At 40.6% G+C, this 20,182-nt stretch overlaps 1 protein-coding gene across 1 annotated transcript in view; it reads left to right on the top strand.

Annotated features, from left to right (window-relative positions):
* Positions 1-20,182, top strand: part of dnah5l (dynein, axonemal, heavy chain 5 like) — a 300,816-nt gene that overhangs the window by 89,490 nt on the left and 191,144 nt on the right. The window contains exons 41-44 of the mRNA XM_041248036.1: positions 595-767; positions 3,775-3,953; positions 18,199-18,386; positions 19,972-20,166. Coding sequence (XP_041103970.1) covers positions 595-767; positions 3,775-3,953; positions 18,199-18,386; positions 19,972-20,166 — 735 coding nt within the window. The remainder of the gene's footprint in view (positions 1-594; positions 768-3,774; positions 3,954-18,198; positions 18,387-19,971; positions 20,167-20,182) is intronic.

Below are 20,182 nucleotides of genomic sequence, written 5' to 3'. Positions count from 1 at the left end.
AAGTGCTGTGCAATTCTCGTGCCTACATACAAATATACATTTTAAACACTCGTGTTACACAGACCCGTTTATATCCGGTGTACCAATGACTATACACCAACGTTAACATACAAAATACAACAGAAAATACACACGGGGGTGGGGCACTTTGTCACAGCCCCCTACTGTTTAACAAAATTAACAGAGCTTCAGGGTGGGTAGAGCGGTTTTGCTCCAGGAGCTTCAGTCAAAATGATCATTGGCCACTTTTACTCATGCTGTATCAATGTATACAATTGGAGAGCTGGAGGCAAGCTTAAAGCCATTAATGTTGTGTATATATTATTGTATATATCAAGGGCCTTTTTGCAAAAGGCATTTCCTTTTTTAAATTGTGTGTTAAATGGTAGTATATTTCAAAGCAAAGCTTTTGCTATTTTACATTTTAAGAGCATGATAAAAAGGGACATGATTTAACCTTGTGGGGATAAAGCTAAATCTAGATACAACTAGTCTCAGAGAATGTAATATTTAATGGGCTGACTTAATCTGTGCTCAACACAGGCTTTTATATATCTCCTCCTGGCATTGTGCTAATCCATCATTTTTCTTCAGGTCCGCATGAACATCAAGTCCACCTTGGATTTTGAGTGGCAAAAGCAGTCTCGTTTTTACTTCATTGAAGATACAGACAAATGTGTCATCCAGATCACTGATGTTGAGTTTAATTACTGCAATGAGTACCTGGGCTGCACAGACAGGCTGGTGATTACTCCTCTAACAGACAGGTAACAACATGACCAGTGCACTTAACACTGTTGTTCCTCTAATACACATTGGAATATATACTGTGGATGTAAGTACTGACACTCGATTGGCTGAGCTGTTAAACGTAAACATTTTCCAAAGTACTGTCAGTTCTGACAGCTATGTGTTTAACAAATGCACCACCTGCTAGAATACTGTTATTCATCTTATAAACTTTTAATTGGTTTTAAAGTTGGTCTCTTCAATTCTTGTTCTTACTGTGACAGGGCAGAAGCCCTGCTGATGTGAATAGTGTGTGGGGAATGTAAGGTTGGCAGGGATGGGGTTAAATCTGTTCCTGCCAACAATAACAGGTGTGGCCATTCTCCAATTGACAGGAACAGAGTTAACCCCATCCCTGCCAACCTTAAATTCAAAATGTACCAGTGATGGCAGACACCATTTCAGAAACTTATTTTAGTGTGTTTTAAGATGGGACAATTACGCTTCTAAATGAATATGAAGGTGTTAGCCAAACAGTTTGTTTACTTAAGTTTCTTGTAGTTTTACCTCTGAAGTTACAGAAAAATAGCACTACCATTTTCCACATTTAGTAATTTTCTAATGACTGCATAGCGTTTTTTTTATAAGGAACATTCATCACAGAAAATATAGACAGAAAAATGCACAGGAGGGTCAGACAAGCAATCTCGTTAATCTCAGTGTTGTCATCAATTAAAGAAAAGTGAAAAAAGCACAAGTCTGCACCTCACGTATATTTATTATCCCGGTTCAATGAACATAATCTTTCAAAACCTGGGCAATTTAAGTGAGGGCCAGATAGATCTGCTGTCACTGCACATACAGAATGTTGTTTTACTTTAAAAGAATATATTATATATATATATATATATCTATAGATATATATATATATATATATATATATATATATATATATATATTATATATATATATATAATTGATATTGATTGATTGCCAGGAAAGCTTTTTGCATAATAAACTTTAGGTTATTAATTAACAAATTGAAAACTTGGTTTGAGTTCTTCTTTTATTACTTGGAAGCATTCCTGCCAGATAAGTGCCAGGGGATGCATGCTCATGCACCACTGCCAGTTAATTTTGTTTACATCAGGGATTTGTCCAAAAGACTGAACAAGCTCAGCTATAGTGATTGGTCATTATAGGTTGAACTGAAAAGTAATTCTAATTTACAGAACTGCCCTGAATCGGATAGAGTTAAAGTGAATGTCCTTTCTTGGTTTTATATTGCGAGGGAGATGGTTTGACTACAAGTATCGTTATCTACCATGTGTACTAAATGCATTCCTTTGTTATAGCTATTACATGGCAAAGGCTTTACTAATACATACATTTAGTTATACACTGCTTCTGCTCTGCCTGACTTCAATTGAATCAGAGTATGCTAGTGTATAAATAGGATCCTTTGTGACGTTCGTTTATTGAGACCATTGCAGTGTATACTCAGTTATCCTGGACTTGGAATCCAAAGGAAAGTGAATGGCATATAAGAAACAAGCAGTATGGTACAGTTGTGATAAACAAACATCATAAAAAGTGATTTGATAGTGTAACAACAGCCTGTCACCGAGCCAAATGACTGATTTAGTTGAAGTAAAATGCAGATTAGAAGCAGAACTTAACTGACTTTTCTAATGAAAAAACAGAACCCTAAAATAAGACAATACGACTTGTCATATAATAGCTATACCTATCGGATGCATCAAATTGTACTCCAAGGATAAAGTGCTCTCAGCACCTCACATGCTGTCCACTTGAGGCGACTTGTACTTACTACTAAAGCAGTTTAAAATGTTAGTAAAGTTCCAAACAGTTATGCACCTCCACTGTTCAATGTAATATAAAGGATAACACAGTGCAAAGTGATATATCACCTCAGCTTGCACATAGGTGATGACAGGTTTCTGAATGCAGTTACCAGGAGACTATACATAGTACCTATATCCAGTTACAGCTGCACATTCTAAAATAGAACAGAACAACTGGGAGAGGTTTTACCCAGTCAGATACTCAAGTAAAACATTAGCCTTTTTTCTTGAAAGTGATCTATACTATACTTCAGCCACAGACTATTTTAATCTTACAATTTTAGGACATTCTTAAATTGAGTTACTGTAATGTAAGTACAGTTGCCAAGTGAGTTCTGAATACACTACGAGGACACATAGATTTAATCAACTAAAATATGATTAACACTTAATATTTATGTAATGTCATCTCCATCAATTCAAGTATTAGAGCAGAAGATTAAATACAGACCCTTTGCTTACTAAAAATATTGATCCTTGAATGGATCACTGTCTCATTAAGAGACTTTCAAGACCTATACGTCCCTCAAGGGCAGTGGCTCCTCAAGTACTAATCATTTGCAACCTTGCAGTCTTGACACTTGTTCTTCAATTTACACTAACAAAAAGATTTTTAGCAGTGGTGGTTGCACAGTAGCGATGCAGGGAGATTTATTAAGCACAGGATTTCTTTAGTTTTATAAAAAAAAAATGCTGTTTTTTATTTTAAAAAAGGGGATCCATTGAGTCATAGATGGTCTAGGATTAGAGCTCTAAGATTTTGCTTTGAGCATCAGATCACCATACCTACCAGCCATTATCAAGTGATCTTCGATGATAATAAAGTGGCAATACAGGTGCAATGCAGTGGGTATGTATTAATGGCAATAGTCACAGCTATAATGGAAGATAAATTGGTAGCGTGTACCTATGTGGTAACATATTCATACTTTGCCTTTACAGTGTTGTCACAAAACCAATACACGCTGGTAAGTTCCATGCTAGTACCAGTATGTTACCATATTAGGAGTACTATACAGTATTTGCTACAAATTTAAGGTGTTGCCATTGCCGATAGTGCCGTGCTCACCTAACGATTATGCTAAGAGAGACGAATGGAATACTTGTAGCATGGGTGTGGTTTCATAGCATTTGTCAAATTCCCTGTTAAATGGCCAATATACATTTATTTGTTGTCCAGGTGTTATATCACATTGTCTCAGGCTCTGTGGATGAGTATGGGTGGAGCCCCTGCAGGCCCAGCTGGAACAGGCAAAACAGAGACAACCAAGGACATGGGCAGATGTTTGGGAAAATATGTGGTGGTGTTTAACTGCTCTGATCAGATGGACTACAGAGGACTGGGCCGTATTTACAAAGGTGGGTAGAATGGCAACTAAGTGGATACTACTGAAGTACCTCTAGGGATTTTATAATTCTACATTTTATACAATAGTACATCTATATTTGCAGTATTCATTTTTTAACTGTGGGCGAAACTTAAAACAGTGTCTTCCACTTTGTATCTGCCAGTAGTAATAACCAAAAAGACACACATACTGTATTAACAAAGGTTATGTTCACTACATCAGCTTTTCATAAATATAGGAACACTGTCCATAGATTTACGACTGTAATGGCCAGTGTTGTGTGATGCACTGCCGTTACAGATTCTATTCCCTGCCGATGAGATGAGGTTAAAATCTATACCCACGAATGCAGAGGAGCCTGGCTCATCTGCATTGTGGTTAAGATGCCTACTAATAAAAACCTGATTTCATTTTCTAATCATTAATACATTAACAATTTGAACCACAATTTGAAAATCTACTGGGAACTGATACCTTAAAAATCATTGTAAAAATTGCTCCCCCCCTTTTTAGACTTCAATTTTAGGGAAACACCTTTTTTGTGTTTTAAAATACTTTTTTTTTTTTTTACAATTGATTTTTTTCATACGTGCTCAAAATTAATAAATAAAGAAATATACACAAGTTTAGTTTCGAAATAACCCTTGTTTACAAATTTGTTGTATTAATTCAATTGTAAAAGAAAAGTATTAAACATTGCTGTCTGCATCAATTAAAAAAGCAAAAAAAAAACCAAACAATAAACTAAACTGTGCACCATCTAATAACCAGTAAACAAAACATCTCAGTGTTGCATATGGTGCAGTACAATTGCATTACATTTCCAACTGTACAAATAAATACGTTTTGTTTTTTTAATCAGAACCTCAACCATACACATACTTTATCACTGTGTTGCACTGACATTTAGAACAAGTTACAGTATGTATTAAGGTCATTCAAAGTACTCCATTCAAACAAAATGTTTTCTACATCGAGCCATAAACACTCTCCTCCTATAAGCTTGTTTTTCTTTTACAATGTTAAGTTTGTCTTTGTTTTGTCTCCAGTCATGTATTGTTTTTTCACCATTGTGATTGCCATGCATTTTAGCAAATTCAACAACGCATAATTTCAAATCTGTTGAGTAGCACTTTCGTTTTTTGTCTGACTGTCCTACTTTATCCAGTTCCAAAGTCACCTGCATTGTTATAACATTGCAGTTACAATGAACGGAAGACTTGATAAGTTTACTCGGTTTTCTAACCAATAGCTGTTTGCTGCAGATCACAGGGGCGGGTTCAGTCTGAATGTTGACAAATCAATGGCTCGGGAGGATGGCAATAAGGAAATTCATAGAGCCTGACAGCTGTTCTGTTAACAGTGAAGCAGTGTAGCTGTCACGTGTTCATATTCCAAAGATTGATAACTTTCCACATACGCACGCATCTGGGTCGAGAGGACGTCAGTCAAGAGTCTGAAAGCTTGAGTTTAACATAAAAAATGACTAAGGGCATTGAAAGTAATAAATTAAAACTTTTACCTATCAAGATGACCTGAATGCCATAGATCCTGAACAAATAAGTCAGGTTGTTAACAGTTACGTTTGTGTGAGCCATAACCGTAGCTGTAGTAATTCCACTGTGGCGCTGGTGCAGTGGGTTAATATTACACACACCAGTGCATACATCACACCGGTGTATTACTCACTTTCCCCATTTAAGGGCCCCCGAAAAATGCCTTGAAAATCAACTTATATAATAGTTTGTCTGGTAATCGATAAAGTTCTGATGTTTACAGTTTTAGATGGCCTATTATACATTAACTAACAATTAATAGAAAAATAAATTACATATATTAACATGTTTATTAGCTGGTGTTAATAGTTAATAGATGGCCCTTAAAATAAAGAATGACAAACAAAATATTTATGTATACTCACCATCATATCGGAGGTACATGGAGTGCATCCTTTGCAAATAAAAATAGTAATACCAAAAAACATTGTCATCCAAAACCATTCAATTTCATTACTCATCTCTGCAAATTGCTTCTGGCTTCTGTTCAATAAAACTTCTGCATTATAGACTGTGAAAGGGTATATATATAATATATATTATATATATATATATATATATATATATATATATATATATATATATATATATATATGTCCACCTTCCGTATCGCTAGGTGCTTAGGTAATATAATTTTATAACACATACTGGTGTTTAGTTAAAACAGCATTACCATTACCAGCAGTTTCAGGGGCTTCTTTTACAGATCAGTTTGCCTTGTATGATATCGGTAATTGAATTACAAAATGCAACAGGATAATGACTTTTGAATTTTTCTAGCACCTAAACCATAAGGCATATGAACTTTGTTTTTCCCATTTAGTTAGTCGTTTGAAGACAACAAAAATAGAAATATCGTACGGCAACTAAGTGCTACATTTTACTGAAATGTTTCAAATGATGACCCTTTGACCTCTGATGACCACACATACCAACAAATCAGGTTTTTACACCATAGAAAAGGTCTACATCCACATAATTGTTTATCATGTTTCTCAGAGATTCCTCTAATAGAAAATGTATGTTGTATAAATGAATACCATATGGAGAACTAGACTGAAAACTAAGGCCCTTTTGGGAAATAGCTCTCAGACTAGAAGGCATTTTTACATGATAAACGCAGAACAGGGCCCCTCATTAAACGACAAGCACCATTTCCTATAGCAACTGTGATTCTTTGTCGATTTGCCATCTAAGTGTAGACCATGTACAGTCTGCCCCAGAGTTCTCATTTTATGTGGTTTTATAGGAGAGTGAAGCCAGGCTAGGAATTAATCTAGGGCTTTCTAATCTAATATTTAAAACAGTATGGTTGTACAGTACACTATATGAGAAAATACTAAGAAATAACAGCTAGAACTCTAGCAGGCCCCCATTATAAAACATTATTGGGGTATATACTGTATCCCTGTCCCAGATAAATGACCCTATTTTGAAGCAAAAGCTAATTAGAGGAATTTAAAAAAAAAATGACCTGTATAACACTAGCAAGAAACAACTTGCAAAAATTATTTACTCCCTGAACTTTGCAGGGATCTGTAAAGCTCTCACCAAGATAAGCACCAACTAAGACGTAGCTTTGCAGTAAACTAGTGTGATCCATCTGCATCTCCATCCATTTCCGTTGTTTTCCATCTGATGATGTAGATATCCTTCTGTCTGGTGTTGATTGCTGAAGTGTAGTACTGGCTCCAGGGATCAGTACACACAACGGCTGCGATGCTGGCTCCGGGGATCAACCCAGTGTGGTCTCCCCAGTGCATCAGCATGACAACTGTCTGGATTGAGGTTACACCTCTGGGGTCTTCAAGTGGGCACCTTCCATCCTCAGTGTTTCATTGACAAGCCCATGACACCTTGTCACAGAGACGGCCGAAGTGGGCGGCGTCAGAACCAGGAAGGGTAATGCAATACACAAAACACAGGACGGATGAAATGAAATGATGAAGACGCCTGTTGGCGCCGGTTTAATACCAAATAAAAGGTTTACACAAACACGAAAAACACAGGACACGGCACTACGCCAAAATAAATAGACAAACAAAAACAGACTAAACTTAACAAAACGGTGCACGCACAGACACTGACAAACACGATGAGCGGATACTTTCTCCTCTTATCATTACTACTACTGCTGCTTATTTCCTCCGTCTCCAATCCCGTTCTCCGCTCACCGAACACCCAACCCCCAGTATGTGACAACGTGCATCTATATATATTATTGTGCTGGGATTCAATTACCAATTAATTATTCACTTGAATCCCAGCACGTGAATTAATAAAGTGCAATTCCCCGTGCTCACATATTACTACATTTTACTTGCACGTGAAGTGCTGTGCAATCCTCGTGCCTAAATACAAATATACATTTTAAACACTCGTGTTACACACACCCGTTTATATCCCGTGTACCAATGTCTATACACCAACATTTAAACACACCACACGCAACACATAACAGATAATATACACAGGGGCGGGCACTTTGTTACATATACCCCCTCCTGTGCAAAGCACACATGGCCTCAATGGCCACCTCCCCCCTTAAAAGCCCAAAAGTCCCGCCCAAAGTCCTTGGCCAGGACCAGAGGCTTCCAGGGGCCCACAGGTCGTAATGCTGTCAGCAGGGTAGCATTCTCCTGCCAGGGTAGTCCTAGCAGCGGAAAGGCTGCTTGGGGTGTGGTCTCCTGACCTTCCCCCTCCTTCGGCGCCGGCAGCTCCCCTTGGTGGGGCTTCAACCACCGTTCTTCCTGCAGGGAAGAAACTGCAGAGGGAGCAGGTCTCCGGACCTCCCCCACGATCTCCGGCGGAGAAACTGCTGCTGGGGTTGGCGGTCTCCAGACCTCCTCCCCCTCCTCCGGCAGCGAAACTGCTGCTGGGGTTGGCGGTCTCCAGACCTCCTCCCCCTCCTCCGGCAGCGAAACTGCTGCTGGGGTTGGCGGTCTCCAGACCTCCTCCCCCTCCTCCGGCAGCGAAACTGCTGCTGGGGTTGGCGGTCTCCAGACCTCCTCCCCCTTCTTCGTGGCCGGCAGCTCCCCTTCGTGGGGTTCCGGCCACAGTACTTCCGGCTGTGATGCGGAGCGGCGGGCAACCCCAGGCGATGCAGAGCGGCGGGCAACCCCAGGCGATGCAGAGCGGCGGGCAACCCCAGGCGATGCAGAGCGGCGGGCAACCCCAGGCGATGCAGAGCGGCGGGCAACCCCAGGCGATGCGAGGCTGGCATCCTTGGGCGAAGCGAGGCTGGCATCCTTGGGCGAAGCGAGGCTGGCATCCTTGGGCGAAGCGAGGCTGGCATCCTTGGGCGAAGCGAGGCTGGCATCCTTGGGCGAAGCGAGGCTGGCAGTCAGGACAAGCTGGGGTGCGGGTGTTGGCCCTCTTCTCGGCCACTGCAGCCGGGAGGTTCTTCCCCGTGCTTCCCTCAGCAGCCTATGCAAGGGCTGCTGAGGACCGCCAGCATCTAGTCCTGGCCCTTGTGGTGCAGGGAGAGGCAGCTCCTGCTCCTCTCCCCCTGATGGAGGTGGAGGCAGAGGAAGCTCCAGCTCCTCTCCTCGTGATGGTGGGGGAAGCGATACCAGCAGGCATTCAAGTGATACCAGCAGGCATTCACCCTCTGCTGGTGGGGGAAGTGATACCAGCAGGCATTCACCCTCTGCTGGTGGGGGAAGTGATACCAGCAGGCATTCACCCTCTGCTGGTGGACAGGGACCCAGCAGGCATTCACCCTCTGCTGGTGGACAGGGACCCAGCAGGCATTCACCCTCTGCTGGTGGACAGGGACCCAGCAGGCATTCACCCTCTGCTGGTGGGGGAAGTGATACCAGCAGGCATTCACCCTCTGCTGGTGGGGGAAGTGATACCAGCAGGCATTCACCCTCTGCTGGTGGCGGAGGCAGAGGCAGCTCCTGCTGCTCTCCCCCTGCCGGTGGAGGTGGTGGAGGCAGAGGCAGCTCCTGCTGCTCTCCCCCTGCCGGTGGAGGTGGCGGAGGCAGAGGCAGCTCCTGCTGCTCTCCCCCTGCCGGTGGAGGTGGCGGAGGCAGAGGCAGCTCCTGCTGCTCTCCCCCTGCCGGTGGAGGTGGCGGAGGCAGAGGCAGCTCCTGCTGCTCTCCCCCTGCCGGTGGAGGTAGGAGCGGCGTGTAGTCTCCTGGTGGTGGAGGTGGGAGCGGTGTGTAGTCTCCCCTTGATACAGGGGACTGGTGCGGCTCTCCCTCACTTGCAGGGGACTGGTGCGGCTCTTCCTCCCTTGCAGGAGACTGGTGCGGCTGTGGAGACAGCGGTGGGACCTCTGCCTTCCTCTTCCGTGGCAGTTCCTCCTCTCCCTCCTGGTAGGGGCAGCGGAAGGGACAATTGGCAAAGAGATGGTCCTGGTTGCAGAGGAGGCACCCCGGCAAGGACTGGTTACATCGCCGGGGATGTCTGGCCCTTAGGCGGCACTCCTCCTCCCTGTCCCTCACCTCTTTATCCTCTTTCCTGCTTCTCCCCATTTCTTTCTTTTTTTTTTTTTAATCCAAAGACGCCCCCTTTTTTTTTTTTTTTTTCCTCCCACACAAAAAAAAAAACCTCTCCTGGTCTGACGCTTGGAGGCGCTGTTAAATCCCACGCAGGACACCACGTGTCACAGAGACGGCCGAAGTGGGCGGCGTCAGAACCAGGAAGGGTAATGCAATACACAAAACACAGGACGGATGAAATGAAATGATGAAGACGCCTGTTGGCGCCGGTTTAATACCAAATAAAAGGTTTACACAAACACGAAAAACACAGGACACGGCACTATGCCAAAATAAATAGACAAACGAAAACAGACTAAACTTAACAAAACGGTGCACGCACAGACACTGACAAACACGATGAGCGGATACTTTCTCCTCTTATCATTACTACTACTGCTGCTTATTTCCTCCGTCTCCAATCCCGTTCTCCGCTCACCGAACACCCAACCCCCAGTATGTGACAACGTGCATCTATATATACTATTGTGCTGGGATTCAATTACCAATTAATTATTCACTTGAATCCCAGCACGTGAATTAATAAAGTGCAATTCCCCGTGCTCACATATTACTACATTTTACTTGCACGTGAAGTGCTGTGCAATCCTCGTGCCTAAATACACATATACATTTTTAAACACTCGTGTTACACAGACCCGTTTATATCCCGTGTACCAATGTCTATACACCAACATTTAAACACACCACACGCAACACATAACAGATAATATACACAGGGGCGGGCACTTTGTTACACACCTCAAGAGGGCTCAACAGTGATTCTGGCGTCCTAGCGTCACCCCCCTCCATCCCCCACTCAGCTCAGCCCAGCTTACTTACCTGTACATCAGCATTGCTTTCTTTCTATTGTGCTTGAGATCCCCATCCAGAATCTTTTCGTCTCCATCACAGCCAGTTGCTGCTCCTTTCTGCTGGTTCAGATAAGTTCTTCACTGTGCTACGCAACTCTTGGCCACTGAACCAGACGTCTCTGAGAAACCGGGTTGTAGAGTGTGCCACAAATCCTCGACAACCCACCTCCACTGGGTAAACTCGGACTCACTGTACCGCTTCAGCAGCTAGTTGAGCATACCAAAGTTTCTTCCTCTCATACGCCTCATCCACAGCATCTTCCCTTGATACTGTTAACTCTACCAGAAGAACAAGGCATGCTGATCAAGACCACAAGACAATGTCTGGTCGAAGGTTGGTGGTGGCAATCTCAGGTGGAAAAATAAGCCGTTGACCAACATCTGCCAGCATCTTGCAGTCTTTATGCGGCTTCCATTGGTCTTGAGGGAGGCTTGATTTTAACACCTTTTCTTGGTGGTTGCTCTTCTGGACAAAGGAATATTGTCTTTTGAGTGTAATTCTTTGAGGTAACTGGTGGCAACTTATTGGTCAGGTTACGCTTGTCTTCCAATGCTAAGGCCAAACATCGATGCACCTGGTCATGGCGCCAAGTAAACCGTCCTTGGCTAAGACCCACCTTACATCCTGTCAAAATGTGCCTTAATGTTGCAGGTAATGAACACAAAGGACATGAGGGATCCTCACCCACCCAGAGGTTTAGGTTCTATGGTGATGGGAGAACATCATATGCTGATCTGATGAGGAAACTCATCCTGCTCTGTTCCATTGTCCATAGGTCTTGCCAGCTGATTTTGCATTGTTCCACACTTTCCCATCTCATCCATTCTCCCTGCTTAGCTTGGGAAATGGCTTTTACACACCTGATCCTCTCCTCCTGCTTTTGCACCTCATTGACTACCAGCTTCCTCCGTTGAGCCGGGGTTGCCTTGTGCCATGTAGGAGGAGCTGAACTGAGTCCAAAACCTCCTTTTCCATGCTGGATATCAGATATCTCTGATTCGAAGGGCAGCCTTAGCCATTTTCTTCCAGTTTTCAACACAGGTGCTGCCTCCCTTACGTATTTGTCACGTGAATCTAATAATGTCATTTCCAGTCGGACTTTGGCACACTTAAACTCCTCGGTTAGAGCAGAGATTGGTAGCTGCAGTATTCCTTTACCATAAAGTCCCACTCGTAAGCACATCAGCAAACACTGAACCCAGTGGTTCTCAAACAATTTTTTTGTTGGCCTCAGTGTGGACACCAACAATTACTATATCATATGAAAAATAAAGAAAATATAGACATATGCGCTGCTAAAATTTTTCATGTATTTCCATAATAAAGCCAAGGTGTTTCTCATTTAAAAAATACAGCAACCCCTCTCAACTCTGTACTCAATCTTAATTAACAGGACTTTCTAATAATAAACTGGAGACTAAATTCAGGTGTTTTGTCAGATTTTTTAAATTATTATTATTATTGCTCTGACAACAGGTCAAACTTAATAGGTTAATCAATCATATATGTACATTACCAATCAAAAGTTTGAGTACACTTGCTGTAAACTAGGTTTTTTTCATAATTGACAATGTTTTATGTTGTATACGTTTCTGTAAATACTTGAAAATGAAAACACATGTTACAATTACAAAACAAAACATAAGGAGTACCAAAGCAATGTTCAGGAAAATAGAAAATTGTCTCTAAATCTTGGATTCCTCAGAATAGCCACCCTTTGCTTTAATAACAGCCTCACAAACACATTCTATTAACAAGTTTCAGCAGGAAATCACCCGATATGTCTTCCCAGCTCTTCTGCGGCAATTCCCAGAGATGTAGGGCACTTTGGGTAGCTTTGCTTTGACTCTTCTGTCCAGTTCGTCCCATACAAGTTCTATGGGATTGAAGTCTGGAGACTGGGCAGGCCAGGTCATTAGATTGAGTTGTCCTGCACTTTCCTTCTTCGAGATAGTTCTTGCACAACTATGAGGTGTGTTTCGGGTCATTATCTTGCTGAAGAATGAAGGACTGCCCAACTAGCCGTAATCCTCATAGAATGGAATGCCTCTGAAGTATGCTATGATAGCCATGCTGGTTGAGCTTGCCATGGACTTAGTAAAGATCACCAACTCTGTCACCAGCAAAGCAACCCCAGGCCATGACACTGCCTCCTCCATGCTTGACAGTGGGAACCACACATGCAGAACTCATGACTCGTCGGTCCATAAGACTGACTTCCACTCCTCAAACATCCAGTTTCTGTGTTTTTTGGCCCAGGCAAGTCTCTTCCTCTTATTCTGCACTCTTAACAATGATTTCTTTGCAGCAATTCTTCCAGTTAGGCCAGCTTCATTCAATCTCCTCTGAACAGTTGATGTTGAAACATCTGTACTTCTAGTAGCATTTAGCTGAGCTTGTGTTTCAGGGGCAGTTAATCGCTGGTTTCGCAGACTCAAATGAACTTGTTCTCTGATTCTGAGGTCACCCTTGGCCTGCCTGACCTTGTTCGGTCCTCATGAGTGCCGGTTTCTTCAAATCAATTGATGGTTATGGCCACAGCAGTTACAGACACTTGCAAGTTCTTGCAATTTGTCTTAAAGATTGACTTTCATTTCTTAAAGTAATTACAGTCTTTTTTCTTTGCTTAACTGAGTGTATTTTGCCATTTTCTGCTCCCTTACATTCAGGAATGACAAACTTGTGCCTATGCTACCTATATTTATAGTAATCATGGAACCTCACCTGTTAACAATAATTGGTGACAAAAGGTTAATTAGGTAACATGCTAGTTAACTCAGAGAACATCTAACAAAGACACTTTTATACTTAGGCCAGTGTCCTAACACTGTGTTATACACATTTAAGACTTTTAATTGGCTTCAGACTGAAATCCCCTTGCTTTGGGTGACCATTTCATTGAAATTGACAAGATGCACATTTTCATTTAAATTTTTGAATGTAGTTAATTTATGATTATCAGCTTATATAAGTATGCATATCATATAATGAAATATTAAGTGTTTATAGTCAAGTTTATACAGTTAAAAGCATAGATAATCATGAAAAACCTGGTTTCAAGCAGATGTACTCAAACTTTTGACTGGTACTGTATATAAATTAATACAATACCTAAGCTAAAGTACATTACTAACATATTGAAGTTCAATAAATCCAAAAACTGCTTTCAATTTCCTGTTGTCTGCTAAATCTAACACTTAAGGTTTCCACACACCAGACGCAATGCGATTTTTTAATTGCCGACGAGATACTTTCGCAGTGACATGACCATGCACACCAGAAGAGACACAACAGCCAGATCTATACAACTGTTCAAAATTGCTATTGACAAAACTATGATCAAGAGTGGTATATATTTGTCAGCATGATGTAGAAATTATGAGTGTCTTCTCTGATGGTATTTCAACATATATGGTAATAAATCACACACACACACCAGGCTTATCCAGTACCTTTGAAATGGACTCCCATGTATTCTCTTTCATCTCTGTATCTTTATAATTGTGATTCCCTTTGTTATAAAGCTCTGGGTATTTTTTTCAATGGTAATATTTTTTCAAAGTATTATTGTTTTCTCCATCATTTTGGATACTGCTTCCCCCTGCTGGACCACGTACATTTTCTCTGAATGCCTTAGTTGATGCGCGTCAAACCTAAAAAAATAGGATTCAATCCTATTTATTTTGCGCCGCTCCTGCGTCGCTTGTCGTGTAGCCTGTGGTGTGAAAGATACTTACCAAAATATAGATTCTATTCATTTTGACGCATCGCTGCACAGTTCCGCTTGCCGCATCAGCCTTTACACACGTATATCGATTTGAAATGCCGTAAACTCTAATATTCCAGAATAATAGGTTGTGAAGGCCATACTCTTCCTGTCACACAGTAGTAACAATTATACTTTTTTATTGTGTGTACATCTGGCATTGTCGTTACTTCACAATAAACAAAATAGCAAAAGATACATTTTCATAAAATACTAGTATTACTGAGGGTTGCTTATGCCTTTTCCTTTTAGCTGTACACTCAAGTGAAAACTGTCAGATTTAACTTTAATAAACTTAAAAAAATAAAGATGGAAAAGGGAACATGGTGCTCTCCTAATAACAGAAAATAGGATCTCACTAAAACAAAGCGTTGATCCCACCAATTCATGAACTCCCCTGAATGAAAGCACCGATTTTAAGGTAAAGGTTGATTAAGAGAGCAGCTGCTGGTTGCTGGGGGTCTACTGAGAGCTGCTATGGCCGCATAACATCCAGCTGGTGGCTGCATTTGAGAAACATACTAAACAAAGACACAATTAGTCCAAATGTATTTTGTTATCCATCCAAACCAGCCAATCTATACTTTGCAAAAGGACCAGTCCTATATCCGCCACTGCCACGTCAGCCAGTCCACAGCCTTTCAGCTCCATTAGAGCTCAGCATTTTCCAACAGTAACAAACCGAGACACGGACAGTTCAGTAATATTGCACCATTCAGTGTCTGGCACTGTCTAGATAAAGTGTAAGAAACTATCACAAGTAAAAAGTTATTTGTTTAATGAAGTTATCTGCTTTTTCTCCTCTCAATATATATGATCATTTATGAAAATTTTCTGGACAACTTTCGACAGCTGCAAATCATTACAAGTAAATCTATAGTTTAAATTAGTAGTTTTAAAGATGATAATGAGAAAAATTATAGATGCCATTCAGGAAATAATTAATGGATAATTAATATTAAATTGGTTCATTTATATCTAAGATGATTATTTTATATTTAAGATGGTTAATTAATAAACAAGAAAGTTAATGTATACTGGTTCATTTACAGTATATCTACGATGGTTCATTTATATTTGAGATGGATAATTTATAAACAAGACGGTCTGTTCCTTATTTTTGTGATGACTGAATCTTTTAAATGGCACTGTGAACATTTGTAAAAATGTTAATAGCAGTTATTCTTTGTAAGTACCTGTACCCAGTTTCCAGTATGCTGGTGTGGTTGAAGATAGCAATTAATACTAAGGGCCCTTCTGCCATATGCTGGCTACTAGCTGTATGTAACAGTAAATGCCCAGTTCTGTTCATATTATTTGCACATGAATGTGAATACATTGGGTAGCCTGTCTGTAAAGCAAAATGTAGGTCAGTGCAACTAACCATGCTATACTGCAAGCTCATACTTGTCCTGTGAATTCATTTTCTATCATTTTCTTTTTATTTTTCACAAATTTAATTTTATTTGGTGTAATTTTTAACAAATTTAATTTTATTTTGTTTTATTACAGATTCACATTAATAAAACAACTCAGATGTATATAAATAATAGTAGAGTATACATCATGTTTTAACTACATTCATATTTTCTGTTAAACATTATTTTTTTTTTACATTTTGACACAAACAAACCTTGCAAATAAAAATAATTTAGGCATTCTGATAGAAAATGGAGCTGGCTGGAAACCTTTATCAATGCTATAGGCTTTACAAACATAAGCAATATACTGTATCTCAGTATACACACTTTACATGTGGAATATGATGCATACCATTTCTGGTTTCTGATTAGTAAGGGCCCTGGCTTGTATGATGAAGCAGAATCTTTGCAAGACAAAGCCACATTTTTCCAAGTTAGCTGATACAGCACAAAACAAGCCAAACCATCTTGTTTATAAATTAACCATTTTAAACATACATTAACCATGAATTATTTCCTGAATTGCATCATGAAAAATACATATTAAGTGCGATAGTTCCCTCTTGATGAAGGCTCTACCATGTAGTAGTTGATCTTGACTTTCGTTAGCACCCTCGCCTTTGGCTCAGACACATAACTCTCTTCATGGTCAACTACCACACATTAGAAAATGGATCATAGATTTAGTTGAACCTGACTGGTCAATATAAGGTCCCTAATCTCTGGTAAAGGACATTGAATTTTATCGTTCAAACTATGGTTAATTACTGTTCCACATCAAGCCTCTACAAAATTCGTACATACATTATTCATTATGGTAAATTTAATGTTAACAGGCAGGTCATACCAGATGGTAAAGCCCTCTACTTTGGGTTCTTACTTAAGTAGAACCGTCATCAACGGACACTATCACTTAAGTAGTTTTATTTAATTTTTTTTGATTATTTTACCTATAAAACTATATGTATAGAGTATTTAGGCCTTAATGAAACCATATAAAACATTGTTGTTGTCCAGGAAAGGCTCTGGGCCAAATAATAAGACTTTTATAGAATGTCTGTATGACTGACAGAATTATTCATTTGCACAACAGTCAGTTTTTAGAATTGGCACACTGATTGCAAATATCTGATGTCTGCTTTGATGGAGAGCCTCATAAGGACAGTAGATGTGAAGAATTATAAATGTTGGACATAATTATGTAGTTTAATGCACTGCCAACCCATCCATTGCACACTAGGCTTATGTTACATGGACAGGTTTGTGATTAAATATGATCATTACTCTCCAAAGTACATTATTTTCTTCTCAATGTAGTGTGTAAATGAATATGCAAAAGGTACATTTGAATATAAAAAGGTTATATATGATTGGCAATCATAAAACTGCTTGATTTCTCCCTGTAACAGATACACATTTTGACATAGAAATGTAGTCCATTGCAGTAAAGCTGCAGTGCTCCACTAATGCTTCATTCACATAGAAAACGGATGCAGCATCTTTATTTGTGCGAATTCCCTATACCTAGTCCATAGGCATATTTTAAGTCTGGTTTAGACAAGAAATAGTGGACACTAAGACACATTAGCTGCAATGAGAATAGGTTAACCCTGCACTGAACTGCTGTAGTGCTATTTCGAGTACCATAACTATCCCCAGTTACACTTCCAAAATTGTAATAAACATCTTATCTTATCAGAGGCTGTGATACCCATTAAAAACATGAATTATTTATATTAGGTTTTGTTTCCGACCTAATATGTGCTCTCACAATTCTAAAAAAGGTAGTAGATGGGAGATGTTACATGTTTTTTTTTTTCTCTTTAGTTTCATCATTGATTAGTAGTGGTTCTGTTGCCATGAAAACAACCATGTTAATGACTATGATTGTATTGTATTGATAGTTTATGGTGGTATTGAACTGGCACAGATTTTTACATCAATTTAGTAGACCCCTATATCTTTTTAAAGTTGTATTAAAATAAAATAAACAGGTGATAATGTCATAATTTGTCACATTTTTCAGTCTCTGTATTGCAACAGAGTGTAGTGTAACTTTTTTGTAATGTTTTTTCCAATCCAGTGAAAAGCCTCGTTACATACAATCCATCTCCAGAAATTAAATCACATATCAATTTGTTTTCCACAGGGCTGGCTCAAGCTGGCGCATGGGGATGCTTTGATGAGTTTAACCGCATTGAACTGCCTGTGTTGTCAGTAGCAGCTCAGCAGATCTACATTGTGCTGCAGTGCAAGAAGAATAAAAAAACCCAGTTCATCTTCACAGATGGAGACGTGGTCGATATGGACAGAGATTTTGGAATTTTCCTGACAATGGTGAGGCAGAGTTTCAATTATTTATCCATAGTTCTGGATAAAAATAATAGACACCCATTTAAATACTAATACATACAGTGAATTCAGAGAAGCACACTAAAGGTAATACTTTTAAAGAGAAATAAACAGGGTTTAAAAGCATTTCCTTAACTTATTACAATGTGAGCAATTATCACTGCCCTCCCCCCCTTTTTAAAGTCTTATTTAGCTGTGGTCTTTTTTTGTTTTCCAGACATGCAGTTCACTTTAGCTACACAGACTTTACATTTGCTTTTGTGGGCAGGCTGCCCAGCACAGTTTAATAGAATCTATTCCAACATATTTTGCACCGTGGAAAGTAGTCTGAAAGTCATCTGTCACAAGTATCACATTATTTTATATTCATCCACTCATGAGCACTTTTAACAAAGCATGTTAATTGAATTAATAAACAAATGAAAAGGCTGTTTACCTTGCTAATGACTGAGCTGAAGCCGTAACTGCGTGAATAATTTTTTTGTTTTTCCCCTTTGAAACATTTTCTGTAGTAAAAACTCTTAACAGGTGTAACAGGGAGTTTATTACCTGTGTGGGCTGTGGGTTGACACAGATCATTGGGTATTGACATGCCGCACAGGCGCGCAGACTTAATAAACACAAGTGCTGACACTAGAGTACGAGCAATGGTAGCCCTAGAGTCACATTTAATAAAGAACACAAAACAAAGCTAAAAATAAAAGTTTGCAACACAAGGGGAGTTCTGTCCTCACTAAAAGAAACGTCCCGCTCCAAGAATCTACTACTCTACGAAAACCCTCTCTATACTGTTTGGGATCAACCTCCCCTAAACTAACCTACTTCTGGGCCCCCAGAGTCCAGGCCTTCTCATGGCAACTCCAGCATCTACAGGCAGCCTCGTCTTGGCAATAACTTCACAAGGACCGTCTTGTAGTTGAAGGGTTTCGCAGTAGGTAAACCTGTGGAGCAGACGTTCTCCTGGGTTGTGTCTGTTTGCAGGGGTAGATGCTCCCTGGGTTAGTGCTGGCTCCATAGCTTCAGCTCCCAGGTTGATACAAGTCATCAGCACAACACAAAACACAGCACTCTTTCTCTCAGCGGCCATCTGTATGGCTGTGCAGTAGCCTTGAGCTGTAGCGCAGACGAATTTTGAGCTCCGTGCCGCCTCCCTGGGAACACCGCCTAGCCAATCCGTTTAGGTTAAGGTCGGCCAGGGTGTCCTCAGTTCACCGCACACCAGCAACCCCTGTAGTCTGGCCGGGCGCCTGCGGGCTTGCCTGTTAGCTGCCCGGGAGCTGCGTTGTCCTCCTACGCTGTATCTCCGTGGTGAATCCACAGTGTGTAAAGAAGCTGTCAGCGGATGCACACGCTTCAGAGAACAGCGTGTGTTTGTCTTGATCGCTCCCGCGCAGGGGTAGTAGTGGTGAGCTGAGCCAAAATAATAATTGTCCATTTCAAATTGGGAGAAAATAAAAAAAAATAATTGGCAACGACTAAATTTAAAAAAAAAAAAAAAAAAAATGCGTAGTTAATATTTTGCCACCAACTAATTACCATGCTTTGTTTTTTGTCTGTTTTTTATCTGTAGAATCCAGGATATGCAGGGCGTCAGGAGCTCCCAGAGAATCTCAAAATCCAGTTCCGCACAGTGGCCATGATGGTGCCTGACAGAGCAATCATCATGAGAGTCAAGCTGGCCAGTGCTGGGTTCCGTGACAACCAGCTCCTCAGTCGCAAGTTCTACACTCTGTACAAGCTCTGCGAGGAACAGCTTTCAAAACAGGTAACCCTCCAAGCAT

Source organism: Polyodon spathula, chromosome 4 (assembly GCF_017654505.1).
Source record: "Polyodon spathula isolate WHYD16114869_AA chromosome 4, ASM1765450v1, whole genome shotgun sequence".
Taxonomy (NCBI): Eukaryota; Metazoa; Chordata; class Actinopteri; order Acipenseriformes; family Polyodontidae; genus Polyodon; species Polyodon spathula.
Note: the sequence above shows the minus strand (reverse complement) of the source record. Positions and strands in the feature narration are given on the sequence as shown.